The sequence below is a fragment of the Theobroma cacao genome, chromosome 10 (genome assembly GCF_000208745.1).
Source record: "Theobroma cacao cultivar B97-61/B2 chromosome 10, Criollo_cocoa_genome_V2, whole genome shotgun sequence".
Lineage (NCBI taxonomy): Eukaryota > Viridiplantae > Streptophyta > Magnoliopsida > Malvales > Malvaceae > Theobroma > Theobroma cacao.
This window is the reverse complement of record NC_030859.1, coordinates 10,703,117-10,724,512: the sequence shown is the minus strand read 5'-3', so window position 1 is coordinate 10,724,512 and position 21,396 is coordinate 10,703,117. Positions and strand designations below refer to the sequence as shown.

The following is a 21,396-nucleotide window of genomic DNA, read 5'->3' as shown; positions in this document are numbered from 1 at the left end:
TTCTTATCTTAATATGTAATTTTGGCGTCATCCCTCTGACTTTTGTACATGATACGTTACATGAACTTTATCCATCTTACTTTTGTACATAATATGTTGTTACGTGGCAAAGTCTGTATGCCACGAATTTATCAATTTTTTCTTATTCAATTGTTATTTTAACATGAATAAAGACTTGATTAAAAATAATGAAAAAAATATTTATTTAAATTTTTTTAAGTGATTTAAGAAATTTTTTTAAGCATTCAATCAATTAATGCTACCATCCAATCCTCAATGATCATAGAAACTGGTAACAAGATAAATTGGAAATCCAAAATTTTAGTTGCATCAAGCCTAGGAAGTAAACAGACCATGACAGCCTATAGTTATTAAATACAGCCAACATTCTCTCATTCAAATTATTGCAACTAAATTACAGGCTCTACCAACGAATAACCTAAGTTAACCCCGCAAACTTTATTTGCTCCTGTACAGGACAGCTGCCATTAGCCCTTGAGCTCAACTATATATCTGATTACCAACAGGGAGACTTGGTAATAGGAGATGATGATTAAACTTTAACTACTCCATCTGACCAGCTAATGTAGTATCCTCATCCTCAGCATCTAATTCTTGCTCCACACCTTTGACCTGCATCAGAATAGCTCCACAAGTAAACCAAACTGAATATAAGCCAACTGCTAGATCCCACTCAACTGTTCCCCAACAAATAACAAGCATGCAACCTGCGGCCATCTTTGAGAAAAACAATTTGCCGAAAATCATAAGAATATGCTATTTAAAGCAATAACATATACTTTGAAGCCGAAGAATAATGTATATTTTGAAGTTCAAGAATGCAATGAGAGAAATTGCCAGTTCTTAGGCACTGCTATTTTATAAGAATATAATGGTTGCTCAGGACTGAGGACATCCGCGTGTTTCTTGTTAGCAGCTTGTGACCATTGGATATCTCAAACAAAGTTACAGTAACTAAAAAGTGTATATCATTTTGTTGTGTAGGCTCTTCTGCATCATGCAGAACAAATTACAGCTGCCTTATGATCTGAGGTATCACAGTATCAGATACATAATGAAAGATTCTATCATGATATGCGTACATATCATCACCTAAAACATTATTATTCAATCACAATCATTTAGTCATTGAAGAAAAACAGGAGATCTGCTACTCATGAACACTATTACCTCATCGTAACGGAAATCTGCCAACTGCAGATATATGTAATTATGCATGCATCACAAAATAATGCTGATTGAAATATATATAATTATATGTAATTATGCATGCATCACAAAATAATGCTGATTGAAATATATATAATTATTCTCATTCAATACAATTCAGCTTCTATGTTCTATTCATCAGCCTCCTTCCTGATACATTAACTGCTGCTTTCTGCTTCAGTGTGAGAACTAAATGCAAAAGAATACTCTCCTCCAATCTTCACAATAAAAGAAATCAACTAAATGAGTCCTTAGAGCTAGTCCCTGATAGGAATAAAATTCTGCATCTGCACATGCCTTAAGACACAGCAGGCAAAAATCACTCCTTCTGACCGACCCTCTATTAGAGGTTGATTCGATGCCAAGGGTAAAGACAATATGAACATTATAGCTGTGCCAAAAAAGTAGATGACCAACTGGGCCTTGTATACAACTTTGACAGACTAAGATGATTTGCACACTAGATAATAAATGCTTCTTATTTCATTTAAACAAAAGGATTGGGTGCAGAATGTGATGACCATTGCTTGACTATATCATCCAATTAAGGGTGATGGGATTGCTATAATCCAGTACAGAATGGATTACAAGGTGGTAAGCAAACTCATAGGGGAAAAATGTGGTATAGTTTGACTTTTCCCTCACTATTACTATGTTAACTCACATGGGTTTTTTTTTATTTGGTATACAATGGTCTAATAAATATGGGTATAATTCGACCAATAAAAAGTTATCATCCTACTATACTTTTAATCATATTTACAGAAAACACGCCATACAATAAAATTTATCCTTTTCCATTCCTGAATCCTGTGTGCAATTAAAAAAATAAATCCAATTCAAACCTTTTCCTTATCACATTATCACTAACTTATCCTATCCTCTCTATCCAAATACATTCTGAATAAAGTACAAGGACAGTCATTAGTAATTACCTCTGGTACATAATGCATAAGCATATTTTCAATGCCGGATTTCAAAGTGACAGATGAGCTTGGGCAGCCACTGCATGCTCCCTGCATTTTCAATTTGACTATTCCTGTGTCTCTACAGAAGCAAGCAGGTTATATTCAATCAATGCTAATTCAGAAGGCAAATAAACAGAGTATGCATAAATTTTCCACAAACATTCCAGAAACAATTTAAACCAGTTAAAGGATAGACAGAAACTTACAGATCAAATCCCCGATACTCAATATCACCACCATCATCTTGCACCGCTGGTCGAATTCGAGTCTCCAGAAGTTCTTTGATCATTGCAACTGTTTCTGAGTCATCCTGAATCATGCAGTGGTATTTACATGATATATGCACAGATCTCAGCAATTATGAGGTAGAGATTCTTAGTATATAAAAATACTAAAAAGGAAAGGAAGGCAATGTTCACACTGATATTCTCCGCAAGTAAATAAGCCCATCTATTTTATATAGAGGATAAAAGAAGATTTCCAGCAATACAATGTTCAATAACTGATGTTTCTATATTATCCCAAATTATACTTTTTCATTGCCGGATTTCAGTAGTTTTTCTTTTTTTCATCTCATCAAATATAATTATCCTTTCCCTTCTCCACCAGCTTATTCTAACCTCATAAGATTTATATGACAGTAAAACACGAAACCTCTAAATTATGAGTGTAGAGAAGAATGTTTGCAATACTGCAGAAGAATTAATTATTATACCTAAATATTGCAATGCAAGACTTCTTTTGTTTGGCTATGGCATTAATTTCAGACCTAAGACAGGCCTCAAGCTGAAAAGGCAAATGCCTATTTCATCCAACCTAAGCCTCCTTGAAAGCCATTGAAACCAAGATCGTACAGCATAAAAAATTTAGGGAACAGCCACTCTTAAATATCTCAGTCACAGGGTGGAAAAGCTAAAAGTTATACCAGTTCACACCCACCAGTCAACAAACAGAACTATTCCAAAAATGGAAAGACTGAAGTTAGAAATATACCTCATGAATAGCGGTGTCCATGGCTGCTGCAGTTTTTGAGTCTAGAAACAATGGCTGTCCAGAGGAATAAAAGTCCATAATTGCAGCAAAAATTTCAGGCTTGAGGAGATCCCAAGAAGCATCATCTGACTTTGTTACAGTGACAAAATCAGATCCGAAGAAAACTCGAGCAATACCTGCATTGCAAGGAAACAAGATTCGCTTTACCCATCAATTCTCCAATCTAATAAATATTTACTAACTAATCTACAATAAGATTAAATTTTTAATTCTTAGTAACTGCAGATAACACTTGGATAAAGTTTGAAAAAAGTTTGAAACATGAATAATAAAAATAGTAGTATTTTTGTCCAACTTCTAGTTTCTGATTAATCATTAATTACTCAAAAAAAAATAGTTCAGAAATTTGGTTTTGATAGAAGGCAACAAAAATGAATTCATGTTGTTTCCTTTAAGACATATTTTCTACCTTTCAATACACCATTATATAGTACATTTTATAATGGGCAACTAAAAAGAATCATATGAAACATTTATAACATCTTTCAAAAGGGACTGCCATCTCCTTCACAACACTTGTGATCATGATTCTCTATAATAAATCAAATCTATGTGACACCTACATTACTGGACTACTTAGAAGGCCTGTGCTTTTCAGGCTATTCTGCCAGTGACAAGAACCTTGAAATGATTAAAAAAGTAAGATAAAGTAAAATAAGTCATCAAAAGAATAGATCTAAAAGAATAACAAAGAGAAAAGTAGGCAGGAAAGACAAAACCAGATTCACAGCAAATTGAAACACCCAATAAACCAAAACAATATCAATCAAATTCATCAACTCAAGACTGGAGTCAATGAAACTAAAAAGAAAGAATACCAACAAAACAGATGTTCTTAAAAGCTTTTCTTTGCCAATACTAGATGATACTTTGTGACTCTCTCTCTCCCTTTCGGGGGAGGGGTTGTGGATTGAAGGTAATCGGCAAAGATCTTTGCCGTGATACCAAGAGACCTGCCAACACTACTTGCAGTACCTTCCTTCATAAATTGTCACCAATACTCTTTTTGAAGTCTGGTAATGCATCTAAATTTAGAAGAAGCCAGCTCATTCCTTTTTCAATTACTATCTTTAACTTCAATTGGAAAATTAACAAATTTACAATAAGTTCTTGCCATTCATTCCCCTCAAATCTTGACCTTGAAGTGAAACATGATGACAGGCCCTTAAAACAAACAGAAATATCAAATGCTAGGGTACTGAATGACTTCAGATGGCAGGAGAGTAATTTTTTCTCTTCTTGTTTTGGAGATTTTATATGAGAGTGGAGACAATTCATAGGCAAATGAAATACCTTAGGATAATCCCTTTGCAAAACCCCATTTCCTTGAAAATCCGAAAGATTTGAGGCAGATCAGTTTGATTAACAACTTCAACACTAACTCATTTTCTTTTGTCCCGTATCATTTTTACTCATAAAATTCATCTCGGTAAAAACACTTGTACTTTACTCTACAGTATAAAGGTGTAAGCAAGTCAAGCCTACTAATGAGCTGCTTGCATTCTACTTAAAAAATACTCAAATTCAACTAAGTCACTATCAAGTCAAACTCGAGTTAAGTAGCTCAGTATTCTAGAGAGCTGAGATTGAGTGTTTAATATAGTTCCGAAGCAGCTGGCAATCCTAATCAAACTTTTCTATAAATATTATTTTGTATATATAATTATACAAAAAACATATGTAAAAAGAATATATAAAAGAGCTCAAAAGCTCAAGCTTGAAGTAAATCTAGATTTTACTTTGAAGACAATGAAGCTTAATAACGAGAGCTCGAGTAGCTCAATTACTTGACCAATTCCGGCTTCATTGTAAGATATAAACGCTGATTCAACTCAAGTGAGGTCGCCTCAGATACATTACAGCCCTAATTTCATCTATCTCATAATAACATAAAAATAGCGGTAAAAGTAGATTATTATTTATTTCCTCTAGTCTACTCTCCTGACTGACCAACTCATTCAAGTGCAACCTGAGAGGATAATAATAAAGGTGAGCTTCATACCATCGATTCCATACAAGGCCTTGGCCAATGGCGAATTCATGGCGGAGCGAGCATTTGGGAAATCTGCACTGCCAACTTCCATAACAGCTTTCCCTGGATAAAACATCAGAGACGAAGGATTCGGTGTTGATTGAGTTTGGATGAACATGTTTCTCCTTTGCCCTGCAACCCAAAAATTGGGAATAATAATCAATCCCAGAGCCCAAAAATAAAATAAAATAAAATAAATAGAAAAACAGGCCAACCTGTAAAAAGGGTCCCTTTGCGAGGGAGCAAAGAAGAAGATGGCAAGGTTTCAGAATTGGAGGAAAGGATGGAGCTTCGGCTTCCGATTACCAGCCACGACGACGTTCTTGAAGAAGAGAATAAGAGGCGGCGAGAGACTAAATGGGAAGGGAAGAGAGATCCTCCGCATGTTCGGCAATGATCCAGAGATCGCCTAACCAATCTTCCAACTCCTCTCATCGCCACCGCTTCTCCCTTTGTTCAGAAGACAAAAAGACGGGTATGCAAGTGTTTGATACAATGTTAGCTTCGATTTTGCCTTTTTTAAGTGAAAAAGGAGAATTTTATTAGGAACAGAGGAAAGGACATACTAATGTTGGTGAATTCTACCTGTAAGCCTAACTTACTAACTGTAAGGCCAATTAAAGTAATTTTTTTATAAAAAATAATAAAAATCTGTTTAATAGGATAATATGTAAACAATGTAACTAATTTATAGATTTATTCATTTTATATTAAAAATATAAATTTATATTAAATATTATTTTTTTATTTTTATTTTAAAATATAAACATATTATTATTTTTAATATTAAAGTTATATTTTACTAATATAATTTAATTTCAATTATTATTATAACTTATTATGTTAAATTTCACATATTTCGTCAATATTTTGTTAATACTTGACATATATATATATATATATACACGAATTATTTTAAATTGAATTATATATATGTCATGTTATATAAATATATATACTAACATAACTAAATAAAATAATATATATATAAATAACAAGATATATATAATTTAATTCAAAATAATATATATATATATATATATAAATTGACAGTGTGACGTGCATGGTAGCTATGTTTGTTATGCACCCGCATGTGACTTATATGCTAACATAGCTAAATAAATTACTAAACATAGCATTAAGCATATTAGCATAATTCTAACAAATGTTTATGGAGAAAAACTATTTATCGGAAAGATGCTGGAACGTATGTAACAAGGCCAGTCAGGGTCTCCTGCAGACTCAATATTGCGCTGCTAAGGATCAATTTTGTCTCCCAGAAGCATTTGAACTACTTGGCTCATGGATGGTCTTGCATGTCTGTTGGTTTCTGTACACTTTATAGCCACCTCTAGCAGGTTCTCCAATTTATTTCTGTCATAATCGTAGCCAATGGCAGGGTCTATGAGGTCGTCTACCCAGGACGACGTTGCAGCAGTTCCATTTTTCTTGCCTTTGACCCATTCTTGTAACTTCTGGTGCCATACTTCTCCACTGGTTTTAAAATCAGGGACACCTATAGCTGGGTTCCTCCCTGTTAACATCTCCAACAGGACAATCCCATAGCTATAGACGTCCACTTTGGAGGTGATGGGCTGATTGTAAACCCACTCAGGCGCCATGTAACCTCTCGTTCCTCTAACCTTGGAAAAGCTTGAACTTTTAAGACTGTTCCTATTGAGCAGTTTGGACAGGGCGAAATCTGCTACTTTAGGATGATAGTTAGAATCCAACAGTATGTTTTGTGGCTTGACATCACAGTGCAGAACCCATTCTAGGCACTCTTCATGCAAATAAGCTAGGCCTTTTGCTGTGCCTACCGCAATTTGGAACCTCTTCTCCCAATCAAGTGAATTAGACATGAGGTTCTTTGCTAATGATCCATTTTCCATGTACTCATACACAAGAAGCCTATGCTTGCCCTCTGCGCAGTGTCCCCACATCTCAATTAAGTTCATGTGGTTAAGCCTCCCTATGGTGCTTATTTCTGCAAGAAATTCTTCTTCTCCTTGATTAGCTTCAATATTGAGTCGCTTAATTGCTGCAACTCGTTGATCAGACAAAACTCCCTTGTAAACCACCCCAACTCCTCCTCGTCCAATCTCTTCACTGAAACACCGTGTTGCCTTTTTCAACTCATCATAGGTGAATTTTTTGAATCCAGATGCAACAACAAGGTAGCCGCATGTTGCTGCATCAGAACTTCGCTGGGTTTTATACAAGAAACGGAACACCAGAAAGATGCAGATAATCTCAATCAGTCCAATTACAGAAGCGCACCAAATCAAAATCTTTAATAATCCATTTCCAGTTTTCTTATGATAAACCCTTTCTAGCTGTTTTGTCTGATTGCTCGAGCAATTTAATTTGAATTCCTCAACAGGTTCGTCGTAAGTGAATGATTTTGGGAGTTTCAGATACAAGGTTCCGTTGTAGCTAGAGTACTGATATCCATTTCGCAGTTCCCATTTTGGATAACAGCGATAAGCACCATCATTTTGGAAATATCTGTATTGAAAGGCTATGCAACACGAATCCAAGCAAGCCTTGGCACAGGCCTCTAAGGTATAATTACGGTAGATATCGTAATGGTAGCCAAAAAAATTAACATGACGGAGTTTGACAAAGTTGACATCATGCTTGCTGCATGAAAGGTCAAATTCTGGTTCGCACCCATCTTTCCAGTCTGCCTGGTTTTTCATCTTGAATCCCGGTAGGCAAGAGCACTTTGGGCCTGAACTTGGATCGTAGCTACATATACTATTTGGTCCACAAGCTCCGTGTATTCTGCAGGAATTAGACATAGCTTGCCATGTTACAGACCAAACACCTTTTTGATCTTCAAGTGTGTATAATCTAAGGTTACCATCAAAATCAAGTGTCAATCTTCTCCATGGTCCTCTACCAAAATCATTTGACCGGAACTCTACTTTGTCAGAAGATGAAAAATAACCTGCAGAGTCAAACACTGCAATTTTGCTGTCATTGTATCTTGTTCTTCCTTGTTGGTAGTCCAGGATGGTTGAATCCGGCCAGTAGATGCTGGACGTTTCCGGACCATCCAATACAAGACGCAGAACGTTATTGTAGTCATATATCAGCTTGTAGTAACCTGAAGAATAGTTACTTTGGCTTTGGGCTGATACAAGCCTTTCGTATCTAGTGAGTGGTTGTTCAGGGAGAAGAGTATCTGTTGGTGAACCAAAGCTTTGCCAAAGAGTAACATTCGCAGGAGTTTGGAGAACAAGATTACCTGAATCAAGGAGATTTAACTGTGACCAGGACCCTGAGTCTGTGTTGTTGCTCGTCCAGATTATGAATTCTCCCGCATCAGTTAAGATAATATTCCCAGTTTTCAGTATGGAGAGCTTTGAGCGCCTTCCATTAACAGGTGTATCCCGATTTGCCATCCAAACTATTGTGTGGCTACCATCATGACAAGGCTTGCTGAACCAGATGGAAAAGCAATAAGCGTTATGGCCAACGGGGTAAAAACCAGCAGAGAATATACCGCTTGGCGAGACTAAAACGTCATCTGGATTCTCCACGGACAAAGACGAGCCTTGCCTTAGAACAGGAAAAGCTGATGATGTAAACTGAAGCGAAGTGAAAAATAATAAAATGAGAAGCAGAAATGGAAAACACTTGGCCATGAATTTCTTGGCTGCAAATATGCAGACAACATTCCCTTCACCTACTTGGCCAAGTTGCACCAATTTATTAGGCACGTACCCAACTTTTAGTATTGGGAAATCACGTTTTTAACGACTTTCAGATTTAAAATATAATTTCGTTTTGACTATTTGACTTTGTCCAACTGTGGCACTATAGCTAGGGCCCTTGCCCCTTGTCGATTGATTTTAGCTGTGGATTTTCACTTTTTAATTGCGAAGTGTGAATTCATGAATTCTAAAGTCTCTTAATGGGGCCGATTATTCTTGCGTAGCCATCAAAATGAATTCGATTGACTACCGACTTTCACTGTTAGTAGCCATAGCAAGATACATGCCCATGTGGCTAAACTTATACCATGCAAAGAATTAACAAAAGCTGATTGACTTGCACCATTTAAAAGTCTTCGTAGGTCGCCAAAACGCTCAAGGGAAAGGGCAAAGTGGTTTCCTAACGAAATGTCCCTTTCTTTTAAAATATCCTTGGCTGCAATTTGGCACGCAGGGCCCAAATGAACAATGTCGATGATGGGCACAGGCAATATACAGAGGACCGTATAGGCTCGAGCGGCAAGGGTGATTGCTTTGTTAGCTGTTTACTAAAGTCTGATTAATATACTACTTTGGGTTTCAAACAGTGTCTTAGATCCTTTAATTCTGCAGCCCACAGCTTAGCTAGATGGTTATGCATGATTGCATGCATAGAACGAATCAGACTTCTACGATGTATTGTTGTGTTTCCTTCCTAGTGAAACACAATTTCACTTTGCCTGGGGTATTTTTACTACATACAAAATAGGACTAAGATAACATCAGTTTTATTGCCAAAACCAAACTTCGTTACATGTAAACACAACTAAATTTACCATATGATCACACAAGAATTGAGAATTTTTTTTTATATATAAAAAAAAGGTATGCAATTTTAATGCTATATGCCAAAGCTAAGTGGCATGGAAAAAAGAAAAACATTACAAATAAGTTAAAAATAAAAAAGCCCCAAATGCAGCATGATCCCGGATTTGGGGATGTCCAAGATTGTAGGAGAGGTATTTCAACAATGCTCACAGCTGAACTTTGTCCAAATCCGTGCCTAATAATACATCACATCTTTGTCCAAAATTAGCTTGTAATACCTCAGTTAAAGGGTCTAAGTCAGCGCATCAAAATAGCCGCAGGTTGATGTCCAGATTCAGAGTTATCACAACTGACTCATGTTCAGCTTACCCATGTCCGAACTCCAGCACTTTAATTCATTTAAAGCATATAAACCGGGCCCATTCGAAAGACATATCTGAACTTGAGCTGCTCCAGCTCCCCATTTTACACGATTTCTAGTTCATTTTCAAAATATTTGGAACTACGCGAGTCCTACTGGAACTTTTATTCCATCATATCCGCCTCTTGCGAACTCTGTTTGAACTAGAACTCCATCCTGACCGGACTCAGCCATCCTTTCAAACTCTTTATTCTAGGATTTGAAAGAGTCCCTCTTCGCGTCAACACCTTCCTTTGCCAGCTTATCCGCTTCAGCATTGTCTTCTCTCAAAATGTGCGTTATGTTCCAGTTTGTGATTGAGAATTGATGGCTGGAAATTTGGACCATGCATTGCCTACATCTCCATGGTACCTCTTGAAGATTTTTTATCCATTACACGGCATTCATGAAGTCCCTTTCTATCCAGAAATTTACTTTTTCATGTTTCATAAAGTTACCAAATAAAAGAAAGGCGTCTTTGATTGCTTGCAATTCTGCATAATTAATTAGAGTCACATTCGCCAATTGACCCAGAGAATTTCAGTAAAAAGAACTCCATCATGGTCCCTTAATACTACTCCAATACCGGCTAGTCCCAAATTTCGTGAGACAGCTCCGTTTACATTGAATTTTACCTATCCACTTGGAGGCTTGCCATTGAACTTCTTGCCTAACTGAATTTGATCTTTGTAACAAAGTTGCCCTATGTGGATTTCTACACATATTTGTTGTCGATTTTATTACGTAAGTGCATGTATTATAACAAGTAATATAATATTAACTAAAGGGTAGAATCCCACAGAGAATTGTACCAACTTTTGCTAAATACTAAATTTCATACAATCCAATCTTATTCAAACAATTGAAACTCATTGATTAATTAAAAGTAGAATTATACCAACAAAACTAAAACTAAGAACTAAAAGCAAGTTTCAACTAAAAATCAATTAACTAACAAGCCTAGGATTACAATATCTCTCAACACTTTATTTGAATCTTGTCTTTCTCTCTACTTACTCAATGGATTAAGTTACTAACCTAGAGTCCCAATTTATTTATAAGTCTCTGTTGAGGTTCTTATAAAAATATCTCTACCAATTAATTTACTATATGTCTTTGTAAATTCAACTGAATAAAGATTCATTAAGTTCATGCTCTAACCTTGGCTACATATGACATATAGGTATATGTCTATCTTATATGCAAATCAAATCACCTAATCAACTAAGTGAACTTAAACATATGCTATTTCATGCCCTACTCTAAACTCCCTTCGTCAAGTTACATTTAGGTTTCTAGATCAACTAACTGGTGATCAAGTAATTAGAAGTAATAAACATAATTGGAATAAACAACTCATATTCCATTGATCAAAAGCAAAAGAAAGATAAAGAATTCAAACTACATGTTGAGTTATATTTAAATCCTAGATAAATAAATTTAGTTCATAACTATGACTAAAAACATCATCCAAAGAAAACTAACTATCAATATAAGTCAAAGAAAGTGAAAGAAAAACAAAAGTAGAGAGAGAACTAAGAATTGTCAGATCTTGAATCTTGAATCTTCCTCGTTTTTCCTTGCTCTCTTGTTTGCTTGACGGCTCTTTTTTTCTCTAGAAAACCTTTTCTCAATGTCCTTTTTTATTGCTCTTCGAAAGCCCTTTTTTTATAACCCTTAAAACCCTATTTTTTATTAAAATTCAAAAAACTAATGTCTGAGTTATTGGGCTAGCGTCGCGGCCACGACGCCTTAACCTCAGGTGGAAGTATGGTGCTATTATTTCTTCACAACACTGTGGCTCTCTGATAACTCTATGATATAGAGTTATTTGGGCTTAATTTTAATAATAGTTTAGCTTAGTTCTTATGATAATGCATAAAATTAGTAAGTTTTATTTAAATAATTTTAAATTAGTTAATTTAGGTTAGCCAATCTAATCGTAGTTAATTTTATACTTAAATTGGTATTAATGTGATTAAGATAAGTTGTTATTTATTTAGTTGTGCTTTTGTAGGTGTTTAATAAAGAAAAACTTTTAATGGAAGTAGGAGAGCAATTTCAAGGTGCAAACTTCCACTACATGTTTTGGTATTTTGACCATAAATCTCTTTAAAGAGCTCCAAATGATATGATTTTTAAACCATAGGAAAGTTAAGAGAAAAGGGTACAATTTTCTTGTTTACCACTTCACGCTTGGAAGGTGGTCAAAATCTTGTCGAAATTGAAGCATTGCAGTACTCTTAAAGCAATTACAATTTCTACTAATTAATTGGTCGAGGCCCGGCTTATGTAGTCTGATGAGAAAATTCTAATTAGAATGGACTTTTTTCTTCATCTAACTTGGCCTAACTTCAAAGCCCTATAAAAACAACCTTTTGATGGACTTTTAGAGGGGAATGAAACATCAGATTGAGAGTTGAGATTTAAGCCACAAAATCGTTGGAAAAAATATCTCATTGGAACTAAAAAGAAATTGAAAGATTTAAGAAGATTTGGAGATCAAAAGTTTCGCTCTGGGAGTTTCTTTATTCTTTATTTTTCTTAGTTTAGTTTCAATGTTTAAACTTGATTTGATGATGATGTGTGACTTGATGAGGAACTAAATTGTTTATTTAAGATCATGATTGAACTCAATACGTAGTCTGATTTATTTATCTCCCTTTTGCTTATGTTTGATGGATTTAAGTTATTTATTCTATTTTGTTCTTAATGCTTCTGATTGGTTGGCCACCAATTAGATTGAATTGAAAACTTAGGTTAAACCTTGACGAAGAAAATTTAGGTAGACCTTGAATAGAATAGCATATGATTGAATACACTTGGTTGATTAGGTGGTTTGATTTGCATATAGGGTAGACATACACCTATAAGCCATACGTAGCCAGGATTAGAACACGAACTTAATAAAAAAATTTTCAATTTAATTTGCATAGACATATAGTAAATTAATTAGGAAATATATTTTTATGAGAAACTTGACAGAAACTTGTAAATAATTTAGGACTCTAGGTTAGTAATTTAGTCCATTAAACTGAGTTAAGAGAAAGAGACAATAATCAGATGAAGTATAAAGGGGCATGATAATCTTAGGCCTAGTGGTCATTCAAATTTAATAAAATAATTTTGCTAATAGATTTTAGATTAGTTTTAGTTTTAATTTGTTAGATTTAATTTTGCCTTTTAATAATCTAAATTTGGTTATTTGAATAAAATTAAGGTGTGTTAATTTTTGTAGTTAACAGTAAGAATTAAAACAATTCTCTATGGGAATGATACTCTACTCATCATTATATTATCTTTGCGTACGTATACTTACGTGGGTAGTACATTGAACAACATTCTCCTCTATCACGGCTACAACATTGGCCTATTTGGGCATACTATGCTGTCCTTCACATCAGGGCGTCGTAACCCTGGCCTCCTTAAGGTCGCGGCTTTGGCTCCTTTATGCTTGCTTGTCCAAATTCTACTACAGTCCACCCTTTTGTGACACAATTTTCTCTTTGATTTGATTTGAATTAGGCATAGTGGTAAACATGAAAGTTGTATCCATGTCTCTTAAATACCATTCCTTTAAATCTTTGAGTAGAAATTCCAAATAAACTATGGAAACACTTTTTATGCACAAAGAAATTATTTAATCCTTTAGAAAAACAATTCAAATGTAAGACCTTCTTAATCACATCCAACAAGGGCTAACTTATACATTAATCATCTCAAATCATGGAAGCAAGACTTACCTTTTAGGGCTCATCAACCAAACACTTGAAAAGTCAAGGAATTCGAACTATCCGATTCCAAGTCTCATACATCAACCTTACATTATTACTTTTGTACTAGATTAAGGAACCTTGTTCCAACATTTCATGAATCATATTGATAAAAATAACACACATCACATTCATTAAATATAATCAGCTACAACATTAATCATACATTAAGTAACATTCATCAATCAACATTCATCAATTAACATTCATCATCTAACATTCATCATTTAACATTTGTGATGGAATAACCACCATTCACCATGGGCCCTCTGGTATAACTCTCGTTGGTGTGAGTGCACGCATATGAGGGAATGGAATCACTGTTTCACTCCCCTTACTCAAAAGATGGTAATGGAAAAATCCTTCATTACCTTATAAAATTTGTTAAGAAAATAACCCCCGTTAACCGTGGGTAACAACTAACCTCTTACATCTTAACATCGAATACTCATTTCAGAATTTACCATTGTTCATGAGACTCATAGTGTTCATTTGGCATTATGTTGTGACCTTATACTCATAACAGGTGGTATGTGGAACTACCTCACATACTTAGCATCATGACATTCAACATGTGTTCATTCTCATATCATGGGTTATGTCGAAATTACCTCACATATCTTAACATAATTTACATCATATGCCTATTCTCATTCATGGGGTATGTGGTATTGTCATCACATACAAATTAATATACATACGACATGTAGTCCTTCATAACTCATATAATATGTGGGATTCATTATCACATAATCATAGCAATTTAGCATGCTTCAAGCATTTCATACATATTTCATAAAAGTGGTGATTCTGGTATAAAACACTTGAAAAGACTTGTTGCACCCTTTTGTTGAAAACTAATACAAAGTAGAATATTTACATATATGTAGTAGCTTTGAAAACCATTTCAAAACAATTTATCATCCATAAAACATTCTCACTTAACAAAACATTTATGTGAAACCATACTCATCAAATCATGTTTTAACTTTACATACCAAAATAGTTTGTAAGTGTTGTATCCACTAAAAAAAAAACAAGAAGCGTATTCTTTTCTTAAGGTTCATGTCACCAAAACCTTGCTTGTCAACAATCTTGAGCTTTAACAATTGCCTAGCAAAATAAATCCTCTCATAAGTTTCTATTTCCTAGCATAAACCCATTTTCAAATTAGTCAAGTTATCGTCTACTTTCCATTTAGCCTTCAATAAATTTCTAACCTTCAAACCCAAACCATAAAATGAACAATCATAGACTTTTTTACCTTCAAAAACTTCTTGAGACAAAACCCCCAAAATCCTCAGCTTAAAAATAGAATAAATGGGCTGCAATTTGTAAAATCCTAAAATTAGGTCAAAATCTTGGTATTTAAGCTTAAAAATGCCAATGTTTACCTTAGATCCAAGTTGGAAGGTTGAATACTTGCTAAATGTGGTCCATGGTGGTTGGAGAAAGGTTTGGAAAGTGTTTGGGAGGGTTTGACGGTTGAAATAGGTGAGAAGTAAGAGAAAATCACCGTCTAAGGCTTTTATTTTTCGAATCTATAGCTCCATGGTCAACCCCTTAACCTTGGTAGTCAACAATGGCTTATTTTCCTCTGCTATAGTTGATTACCAACCTTGGGTACTCGATCTTGGACCAAAATATTGATGCTTTTTTAGCCTTATGTCACTATTCTATCCCAAGGTTGACTCTTACCCATTGGGGGTTGACCTTCCAAGCTTAAACTCTAAGAACTTAATTAAAATAGTTTAATTAAGTATAAAGTCAATATTATAATAAGTTATAATATTAAAGCCTTAATTGCAAACAAATAAAATAAATTTAATTTAATTTTAATTTATAATGCCTTAATTAAACTGTTTAATTAAGTGTTGGGCCAATATTATAAGGGGCCATAATATTGAGGCCTTATTTACAATTTAAGAAGTTAATTGACCTAGATATAGATATGACTTCTTAGCTACTCCTCATAATACAAGTGAAACACAAAAGTTAGGTTTTTGAGTCATCAAAAAACTAATAAGAAAGCCTAGCCTCACACTTTCTTGAGTGACTTGAAAAATAGTTTTCTAACTTTGTGATTCGGCTAAAGGGAGTGTGATTGCGTGGAGAGGACAAGATGTTGTCCACTTTGCTACCACAAAGGCATATTTGAGACAACTCCCTCCTTGTGAAGGTTCAAGTGCAATCGTTAGAGGCCAAGCATTTGAATGGCTCAGATTCTTTGCTCCTTTTGTGGTGTTCATGAATTGGACAAAGAAGAGGAACCATCATGATAGCCACATCACTTGGTAAAGGTAATGTTATTTTTCTGATTACTTTTCTTCTAGTTTTGTCTATATCAAAACCACCAAGGTGATCCATGGGTGCTGGCATGGCATGGTACGTTTAAATTTTTATTTTTTGATGTGTATGATAATTGTTATCTCTGAGTTTCATGCCATTCCAACAGTGGTATAAAAACTTCCTTGGCTCATTTTAATACAAACGATGTCTTATTATTGTTGATTCAATGTTTATATTTGATATGATGTTTTCAGGCTTAAGCTGGTAAGGATTTAAAATTTTTAAAATTTATTTTGGAGTTGTTTCAATTTTCTAGATAGATTTAATTAATGAATTTTAAATTTTAATTTTGGATATACTAATATGAGTTTTAGTGTCTTGATTTGGCTAGATTAAGAAGTGCATAAGATGCGCAAATTAAATTTGCAAAATCAGATTCAAGTTCATGATGTTTTGGTGCAGTTTAAGGGGAAAAATCTGATTGTGTCCAACAGTTGTTGTGGTTTGGTTTTTAGTATTAAAAAGGAATCTAATGGCCTTGAAAAATTCTGGAAAAATCATAAAAGCAATGTAGTTTGGAATCGTTTCAAGAGGGATTGCTGGTCAAAGGTGAATGGTGGTACAATAGCCACAAAATCAAAGGCCATGATTTTGACAAATTTTGGCAACTTAACAGGAGCCTAAATTTGTGCAATTAGTTGCACTTATTTATTGAAATTTTAACTTTTGAAAGAGTTCAAATATTGCCAAAATTTTAAGTTGAAAAATGAAGGGATTTGATCCTTAGGATTTTGGCGTTGTCAATGCCACCTAAGCAGCTAAAAATGTGACTGTGTCCAGCAGACATAGGTCACTATTTTTGAATTTTTTGGGCAGCTTATCTGTGTCCAAAAATTATGAAAAATTACTATGGAAAGGCTCTATATGTTAGCTGACCATGAAAAAAATTTGGGGATTATATTTTCTGATTTGGAGTCGCTTTAAAGCATAAAACTATAACTGCACCATTGCTGCCAGCAGCAGCAAAGAGTCACGATTTTGGGGTGATTTCACCAATCAATTTGCATCCACAAATCGCGAAAATTTGCTTTAAAGAACTTTCCATATATAGAATTAAATGGTTACTCGAAATTTTGAAATTGGCAAAATTCAAATGTTGAAAATTGCTAATCTCAAATACCTCATATAATTAACAATTTGAATGAGACATGTCTTTAAATTTTATTCATATTGATGAATATATGTGGATGATTATGGACTTAGGTCCAATATGATTATGCTATGATTGAATGTGTATACTTGGTATTTTCAAAATAAGGCTTGCATGTTCTACCTTATCTGTTTATCTCGATTTGTAAAATTCTTTCCTCATCTTACTCCCCTCGAATGTAACTCGAGGTTTCTACATTCAAATGTAATTAGAATTAGGATAGATTAAGAATTGAGTTTTGGAAAAATTGACGATGGAGATTCGAGGAGCCAAGGAGGACAAGGAGATTACAAGCAGATTTTGAAGATTCTTATATGTAATCCCTTAGGTTTAACCAAGCTAGTTTCCTTTGATGGCTCAAGAAAATTAGTATAGTTAAAGGCCATAATCATCCAAAGTAGTTTGCATTTGATAGATTTATTTATGCAATTTAATAAATGCTATGCAATGCAAAGTAGTATGCATGTGATAGATTTATTTTATGCGATTTAATAAATGCTATGCATGCAAAGATAAGACCTTAATAAAATCGAAAACAAAATCCCTCATTATATATTGAGTCACATGCCATGGATGACTAAGTTGCCTTCCACCATATAGCAAGATAACCTGGCTGCTCTTTTAATCGGAGATTTATTGAGCACACTCAAGGTCACACTTTTACACAAGTATGTTTGAGCTATTGGTGGGTCTTACTCAACTAGTTTCATTAAATCCGGAAGCTTGGAAACTTGATTATTATCGAAACTAGAGGCAAAGGCCAAGCGAAAAATATATGATATGTTTAGGCAATGGGTTGTCACCTAGCTGATCTAAGAGTTGTATAGAGATACAATTGGTAAGCTTAGTTAACTACCTAATCCACCTATCATGGTTTGTTGAGCACACTCAAGGCCATGACTAGATGGATGCGATCCTAACCCACTAAGAAAATCCTAATAGAGATCTCTTGAGGTGATATGGAGGGTTATCATTTTGTAGAAAATAGTGGGAGAACTATTTAAAATTTTAAAACCTTGTTTTAAATAGTTTATGGATGTTATTTATCAACTACTTTATCTATTCAAACAAGTTTATATACATTGCAAATGGATAAAAATTTGTCACTATGGTGCATTTTGGATGCAAATCAAACTCACAAGACCAAACCCTTTTGAAAGGTATTAAGACTTGAGAAATGTTCTCAAGCAAAAGGTTGTCTATCTATAGGAAACTTTGCCATAAGCCCATGTTAAGGCAAATGGTGATAAAGCATGGGATGCTCATTAAACTCATTAAGCCACATATGTAATGTTGGCTATTATGAGTACAAAGCTTCAAAGGCAACATGTATGACTTTGCAATCAAAAGAATTGTTCTATAATCAAGGTCATCCGTAAATGTATGAGATAACATAGAAATTGTTCTTATGCGAGAAGATAGTTCTATTAGAAGAAAGATTTAAGGTTGCTAGGCTTTATGGTAAAGCTAGAGCAATGTGTTTATCATGAACTAAGTATTGACTTTGTTCCATAATCTTTACCAAATACAATTCCTAATTACGAGTGAGCTTCCATGAAATGGAATTTACATTGCTTTAATTATGAATTGGGAAGACAACCACAATAAAGGCACTAACTTGGAAATGTTCTCAAACATCTTTACAGTAAAGATGGACAAAGGAATGACTAAAAATGTTTCCTTGACAAAGTTAAAGAAGAAGAAGCTTATAGAAATTTATGTTTTGCCAAAGTTTATGATTGAGCTAGAAGTTACTACTATTGTATTAACATCATAAGTATTCGACACTAGATGTTGAATGCATTTAAGTAATGACATAAAGTGTAAAACAATAGTAGTAAGTCAATGCTCAATATAAATGTCAAGAAAACTTATTGGATATGATCTCGATTATGGCATTTGAGTCTTGGTCATAGAAATAAGAATTAGAGTATGAAGATACTTAGATCTTTTTGATTGGGAATCATAAAGGAGCTAGTAATTCTTATCTACATGACCAAATCACTTTTCATGCAAAAGTGAATGACTTGGTATGTTAAAAAAGTCTTATACATATAGATGTATACAAACTATTGAACATAAAATGCTATGGCAAATGTTCCTAATTCATCAAGTTTATACAAGACCAAATTGAGATTTTGTCTTGTATACTTAAAGAAATATAATTTGAATTCTTGAAATGTTCAGAGAACTAAAATATAAGATCATATGAGCTATATAGTATGAAGTACTCTTATTAAGATAAGATCTTAATGAAGATTACTCTTACTTATTAATTAATCATTCAAAAGATGACTGTAAATTCATATGGAATGGAACTTTTTTATGAATAGAACATAGAGATGTTTGTTCAAAGAAGAAAACAAATTCATATAGTTATATGATTTGGTCCATATCTCTCCAATATATATGTAGCCAATTATATTATTCCAAACCATTACGATTCTAAGCATACATTGAGATGTATGTATGTAACATCATGCAATATTCAAAAGAGTTCAAATATTACTCTCATAACGGATCTTGGATTTAAGGGAGCATGATGACACTAAGAAAGGATTTAGTATTACATTGTTACATTGGAATCTAACTTTTAAGATTTTGCATAGAGATGCATAATCATATGCATGAAAACTCGATGGATTTAGCAAGATACATTAGAGATGTATTATTCATATGAAATGAATCTACTAAATATGTTTTTCATTGGAGTTATACACTTTTGTTTTATTAAATGGGATCCAAAGGGTTGGATTTAATAGAATGTACAAGTGTACTTATCTCATACACATGAGGAGGTTAGTAGAAGTGAATACAATTCTTTGGTGATACAATTACATGGGATGTAATGTGTATATGAAGAAAGTGCCAAAATTTAAAATGGGCGGATGGCACAATGAAAAGTGACAAATGCATATGATGCATACACATAGTTTAGATGGAATGGGAAAGAGGACTATATACATGTATATAATCAGTGTCATATACAGCCTATTGAAAGCTCAAATATGAGGATATTTAAATCATTAGTTCACAAAACTAATATAGGGTTCTAAACATTGTGAATGAAATAATGAAGCCATACTAAGAGAACCTAGGTGTCATTAGATCTAGATATAGTAATATGACATGATGTGATGCATGGACATCACAAAGATAGATAAAAGCAATTAACCACATTGAAGGGCACAAGCAACTCTACATGGAGACATGATTGCTAGATGGATTGGATCCACATAAGATGAAGTAGCATTTGGCTTTGTGCTAGTGGGAGATGTTGGGATGAGTCTTGTAGCCAAATGGGCTTGGTTAAGGCTTGATTCCAATTATGCAACAATATCATTTATTTTGAATGATTAGAGGTTTTCCTTTATCAATAAGACGTTAATTATAATTGGTTATAAGTCTAATGGGATGAAGTCCATGAGACTAATATGTGTTATTGATTTCTCACGCAAGTTCATGTATCATTAACAAGTAATATAATAGTAAATAGAATTCGTTCCCACGGAGAATTGAATTAATTCCTAATTGCTAACTACTAAAATTGTAACAACTTAATCTTATCCAAACAATTAAATTTAAAATTATTAAAATGAAAAATTGAAACTAATAATTAAAACTAATCTAAAATCTATCAGCAAAATTATTTTATTTAATTCGAGTGACTACTAAACCTAAGATTATGATGTCTCTCGATACTTTATCTGATTATTATCTCTCTCTCTTAACTTAGTTTAATAGATTAAGTTACTATCCTAGAGTCCTAAATTATTTACAAGTCTCTATCGAGTTTCTCATAAAAGTACCTTTCTCAATTGATTTGCTATATGTCTATGCAAATTAAATTGAAGAAAGATTCATTAAGTTTGTGCTCTAATTTAGGCTACATATGGCTTATAGGTGTATGTC

General features: G+C 33.9%; 2 protein-coding genes across 2 annotated transcripts; both read right to left on the bottom strand.

Moving 5' to 3' along the window:
- LOC18586745 (nifU-like protein 4, mitochondrial) lies at nucleotides 278–5,837 on the bottom strand. The gene is made up of 6 exons (XM_007010282.2): nucleotides 5,499–5,837; nucleotides 5,254–5,415; nucleotides 3,192–3,367; nucleotides 2,405–2,508; nucleotides 2,166–2,277; nucleotides 278–633 (listed from the first exon to the last, which is right to left on the bottom strand). The coding sequence occupies exons 1-6, from the start codon at nucleotides 5,716–5,718 to the stop codon at nucleotides 565–567; spliced, it is 843 nt and encodes a 280-aa protein (XP_007010344.2). The 5' UTR covers nucleotides 5,719–5,837; the 3' UTR covers nucleotides 278–564.
- On the bottom strand, nucleotides 6,399–10,185 carry LOC18586744 (putative receptor protein kinase ZmPK1). Its single transcript, XM_018128832.1, has 2 exons — nucleotides 10,182–10,185; nucleotides 6,399–9,019 (listed from the first exon to the last, which is right to left on the bottom strand). The coding sequence occupies exons 1-2, from the start codon at nucleotides 10,183–10,185 to the stop codon at nucleotides 6,540–6,542; spliced, it is 2,484 nt and encodes an 827-aa protein (XP_017984321.1). The 3' UTR covers nucleotides 6,399–6,539.

What these genes read in the sequence shown, in the direction of transcription:
- LOC18586745 (XM_007010282.2), bottom strand. Translation starts at nt 5,718, where the DNA reads ATGAGAGGAGTTGGAAGATTGGTTAGGCGATCTCTGGATCATTGCCGA. An exon ending in GGCCTTGTATGGAATCGATG is followed by an intron (nt 3,368 to 5,253) that starts GTATGAAGCTCA and finishes CTTGCAATGCAG; the next exon opens with GTATTGCTCGAGTTTTCTTC. An exon ending in GAGTATCGGGGATTTGATCT is followed by an intron (nt 2,278 to 2,404) that starts GTAAGTTTCTGT and finishes TTGCTTCTGTAG; the next exon opens with AGACACAGGAATAGTCAAAT.